This window comes from Hyposmocoma kahamanoa, unplaced genomic scaffold (genome assembly GCF_003589595.1).
Source record: "Hyposmocoma kahamanoa isolate Upper Pololo Valley unplaced genomic scaffold, ASM358959v1 138, whole genome shotgun sequence".
In the NCBI taxonomy this organism is placed as follows: domain Eukaryota; kingdom Metazoa; phylum Arthropoda; class Insecta; order Lepidoptera; family Cosmopterigidae; genus Hyposmocoma; species Hyposmocoma kahamanoa.
This window is the reverse complement of record NW_020653492.1, coordinates 5,019,103-5,024,359: the sequence shown is the minus strand read 5'-3', so window position 1 is coordinate 5,024,359 and position 5,257 is coordinate 5,019,103. Positions and strand designations below refer to the sequence as shown.

Here is a 5,257-nt window from a genome sequence, read left to right as displayed (position 1 = left end):
ACCAACACCGGTTAATGTCCTATTAGAGCTTAGCGAAAATTTTTTTTTTTGTTTCGTTTTTTTTCTTTCAACTGTGACATTGGCAAAATCATCAGTTCTCATATTGATGGAGCCATAAAAATAAAAAGTAAAGTGAACCATATACTTATTACTGTGTTTAATTTAGGTCCCTGGTCCCGTGAACTGGACACGTCCGTACTTTGACTGTGGAAGGCTGAATAAGTGGTTGGTAGGAGCAGTTTCACCTGTAGCCGATATTTACCCTCGACACACTCAATTCAGACATATTGAGTATCCTACGTAAGTAGCTAACACTTGTTACTCACAGGTAAATTATTGACTTTATTTTAACTTGGTACTTTGTGTAATGGGCTGGTGTCCGCAACTCGATGTCAAGGCGCCTATTTATTTTAACTTATTTTTAGTATATGGTGTTTGTGTTATGTCGTACTTCGTGTGATGGGCTGGTGTCCGCAACTCAATGTCAAGGCGCCTATTTGTTTTAACTTATTTTTAGTATATGGTATTTGTGTTATTTCTTACATTTAGAGTTTTGGGTCTATTAATCATAATCTGACTCAAAGCATCCTTCAAAGTAATCTCCACTCGACAGTCATGCTCTCACCGATGCTTCCACATCCAAAAACAGTTTTAGGAATAGCCATTACTGCACTTGTCGCAGGTTTTTTAAATCGTCTTTGGGTCGTCCAAACTGACGCCCTTGAGCAGAATTTTCAATTTTGGCAAAACAAGATTATTCAACTGTCATCCTGCGTACAATCCCGATGTAGCTCCTGCAATTTTGGGTGTTCCAAAGAACAGGGTGACGGGTGCAGTGGCAGTGCCCCTCAGATCTTTGCATTTAGAGCTCTGTGTGGCACTGCAACTGTTATGGACAGGCATGTAGCTTACCCATCCCATCACTTGATATGCTATCCATGCTTTTGCTTAGTATGAGATTGGGCTTATTCAGACCAGATGCTCTTGCTGACAGGTACACGGCAGCTGTTGTTATGGAATTGGACTATGACAGAATAGACATAAACCAATGTCCACCGAGTCAGGGGAATGATAAACCAAATAGGTTTGCATCAACGGCTCGCTGTAAGATTGAAACTACTGAGGTATGTATTGTCTTGATTTGTCACATTAAACCCTAAATTAAGCCTTTTTCGAGAGAAGTGCAATACTGATTGACTTTTAATCTCTTTAAACTTATGTCTGAAAGACATTCTTGGGGCCAGATTATAAATCCTGCAATGCCTAATAACGGAACATCTAACTATCTGACACTTTATAAATCTGTATTTGGTAGTAAAGTAGTCAGTTAAAACGTGCAAGCGTTCTTTCTGGTGACTCCCGCGTTTTGAACAGATTTATCACTATTAGAGCAATTTATATAACATAAACATGTTAATTATAAGTAATTTTGTCTGAAAGTATAATCTGACAAATTGTTAAAAGTCCTGGAACAAAAGTTGTTGTTTATGATGCTAGTAATATAGTCCTGGAGGTTGTTAGTACTTTATAAATAACCCTGTATATGCTATATTAATACTATATTGAGCGACAATAACGATCGTCAAAATAGCGTAAATCTGTAGGCACCTTTATTTAATGGTTAAGGAAGATATCGTTATCAAAACCTTGCACAAAGTTTACTACTTTAGAACACTTGCATTGCGCAATAATTGTGCCACCTAAACTCTCACCTTAAAGGAAACCTGTGATTAGCAGTGGCACGTGTAATGATTGATGGTGATTATGTTTTAGTGCGAGCCTATTCACGGTTGGGGCTTCCGCCGCGGCGGGTACCAGTGCCGCTGCGCGCCTGGCTATCGACTACCACGGTTGGTGCGGCGGCCGTTCCTTGGCGAGATCGTGGAGAGAGCTACGTCAGATCAGTACTACAACAACTTTGACTGCAAACCTATTGGCTGTAAGTAACAATAATAAATTATTTCATCACACTTGCGCATACACAGTACGATTGCACGCATTGCAGGCTAACTTGACTGTAATGCCCTTAATAAAACCCTCGGGTAAAAGTGATGTAAGGTCCATTTGCCGGATGAGTTGCCAGGGATGGACGGCCCTTATACCATCTGTTTCTGGTTATATAATCGATGGTGGTATCAGTGTAACACAGTCACGTTGTGCCCGTTGCAGGGATCCAGCGCCTCCCCGTGGAGTGGGAGCGGGCGCACCCGTTCCTTCGCGCCCTCTACTTGGACCAGTATTACGAATACGTGAACGCCACCAGCGGGCCCGCTGCTTTGCATACAGAGCGTGTCAACGTCTATGAGGTTTTGAACTTTATACGAGGTGTTCAGCCCCATAATTGCTCCAAGTAAGTTGCCATAATTCGACTGTGAACTGGCAATCGGTACTATAACAATTTTGACAATTTTACACGGTGAAGAAATGTTTGCGTCATTTATATACCATCTGATGTATTAAATAAAAATACGTAGTTTTGAAATATTTTTATTACACATACACTACGTATTTTTATTTAATAAACCAGATAATAAATGACACAAAGAATTTTTTTCTTCATCGTGTAAAGTTGTCAAAATTGGGACAGTACCGGTTGCCAGTTCACAGTCGATATTCTCATTCAATGCTCGATCATTCGTGGAATTACATCTATTTGCCAAGATTTATTGAAATCGGTTATCGGAAAGTGCGCGAAACCGGATTCATTCACTAGTTTGCCACCCTTAGAGGTGGACTATTTTCTTCAAATTTAAATGGGACCAATTCTGAGGCACCCCTCTGTCCAACAAAAAAAGAATCATCAAATTCGGTTCACAAAAAAAAACACTCGAATTAATTAAGAATCTCTTCCTTGTTTTGAAGTCGGTTAAAATACACTACTAGTAGGATACTCGTATAAGCTGGCCGTAAAGTAAGGGATCAAAGAAGGGGTTATTTTTCAGAAGTCCGAAATTACATTTGCCCGAAATAGCGTTTGCTCGAATTTCCATAATCCCGAAAGTATTTTTTTCTCAGGAATGTTATAAAACAACCGTTATAAACCAAACATGTTAAAAAACCAACCACGTACACACAGAGCTACCACATCTCCATATCATTTTACTTAACTATAATTCAAACACTGAACAAAAAGTCACACGATAATAGTGTCTTCGCCTTAATAGATAATAAGAAAATTGCTAGTGGGTGAAATTTAAGTTATTTGTTAGTCTCGTATTTGGCTATATTGTAATGTATTTATAATGTACTTGTGTCATAAATAAATGGAAAAAAATAATTTAATTAAAAAAATTAATAAAAAAGTGTAAAAGGTTTTTTGATCAATTTCTTTATTCAATTTCCCACATAGAGCTTTTTACTAAGTTTTCAATACTTAAAATTTTTTATAGATACAACCCCTCCGACCTATTCCTAAACGGCGACATAGCCTTCGGTGCCGAGGAACAATTTGAGAACCAAGCAAAGATGGCTGTGCGCCTCGCGAATTTCATCAGCGCGTTCCTGCAAGTCTCCGACCCGCACGAAGTGTTCAGCGGCACCAGAGTTGCTGATAAGTCGTTGACTGAGGACCAGATGATTGGAGAGACATTGGCTATTGTCCTGGGAGATTCTAGGATTTGGTCCGCAGGTATGAGCATATTTAGTTGGTCATAGTTGAAATTGTAGCAAATGTAAAAAAATGTCGTTCAAGTACATAAACTCAGTACATATAATTACCAAGTTTTATTGAAATTGGTTACCGGAAAGTGCGCAAACCCGGATTCATCCCCTAGTTCGCCACTATACGGAACTTGACACGGGAAATAATAAAAATCGGTTGTTACTACTCAAAGTATATTGAGAGAGAAAAACGCCTTGAATTGGAGAATAGCAAAATCAACCATTAAAATAATTGCTGCTTATAATAAAATTTAGGCGCTATTTATAAAAGTGAATCTTCACGCGTGAACAGCCACTTTTAGAGGTGGATAATTTTCTTCAAAATTAAATGGTATCACTATGAAGGTACCCTCTTTCCAACAAAAAAATAACCTTGAAAATCGGTTCACAAATACTTATCGCGTAACATACATACAAAAAAAACGCAGTCGAATTGAGAACCTCCTCCTTTTTTTGAAGTCGGTTAAAAATAGTATTTTATGTAATTGTCGAGTACCGTGTTTAGGCCACGAGTCTTAGCTGAATGGTCTAATTGTGTAATGGGAGCATACAATACTTTTTCTACGATTATTAAGTAATTAAGTAACGAAAAAACCAATATTTAGGGTCGTATTCCAGAACTCTGCTCAATGCTCAAGTCAGGATTTGAGCAGACTTGAGTATGATTTCAAGCACTGGAAATACGACCCTAATGGCAAGGACTTGAGTATGATTTTCAGTGCTCACTGCAATACTCAAGTCCTGACTTGAGTATTGAGTAGAGTTCTGGAATACGACCCTTAAACATTGTTAACAATTCACGACAACAAATTCATACGGAAGCCAAACGCTACAAGACAAAAAAAATAAAGAGATAAAATAGAAAGAGAGGCAGTAGGGCGTTTGAGGAGCGTAACACTTGATATTTTATATTGTTTTTAAATAGTTACTGCGGTGACGGGGCAAGAGGTAGTGCCCCTAAGATCTTTGCGATTTAAAGCTCTGAGTGGCACTGCAACTGGTATGGACGGGCGTGTCGCTTACCACTAGTCGCACATTTGTTCGTCCCGTCACTTGTTATTATATATGTAGGGTATTCATACTTACATACATACACATATATGTACTTACTTACATATTCGTTCATACACAAACCAATTTATATTGTAATTACCACTAACCTTTTCCAGTGTCGTATTAGCTGTTCACGGTGCATATTGGAACCGAGAACTTCGAACTCGTTTCTAACGTGTTCTCGCGTGTCGTAGGACCAACCGGCCGTCCGCTTGCCCCGCGCTAGTCGAGACCTAATTATTGAAATCCAAACACTGTCGTAACTCCAAATATGATAGAAGTATGAAACACGATTTAAAAATTTAAAAGAAAACTGAATGAATATTATTTTATTATCATCATTTTATGCATAATCATTAGTTGTCCACTTATAACCGAGACTATATAGCAACTTTTTTTAATATGTGAATATACCGTAGAGGGAGAATTGGGTAGACGGGCTCTATAAATAATAAAAACCGTATAAGCGAGATAGATTTAGGCACAGACATATCAGAGTAAACGAGAAAACAATATTATTTTTTGTCCCTTTGGTTGTATATGA

The 5,257-nt window shown here is 38.3% G+C and overlaps 1 protein-coding gene across 1 annotated transcript in view; it reads left to right on the top strand.

Moving 5' to 3' along the window:
* LOC113240408 overlaps positions 1–3,654 on the top strand; it is a 5,008-nt gene extending 1,354 nt beyond the window's left edge. Inside the window, exons 2-6 of the mRNA XM_026477696.1 lie at positions 167–300; positions 995–1,124; positions 1,774–1,939; positions 2,170–2,350; positions 3,390–3,654. Of these exons, the coding sequence (XP_026333481.1) occupies positions 167–300; positions 995–1,124; positions 1,774–1,939; positions 2,170–2,350; positions 3,390–3,654 (876 nt within the window). The remainder of the gene's footprint in view (positions 1–166; positions 301–994; positions 1,125–1,773; positions 1,940–2,169; positions 2,351–3,389) is intronic.
* Positions 3,655–5,257: the final 1,603 nt, after the last annotated feature.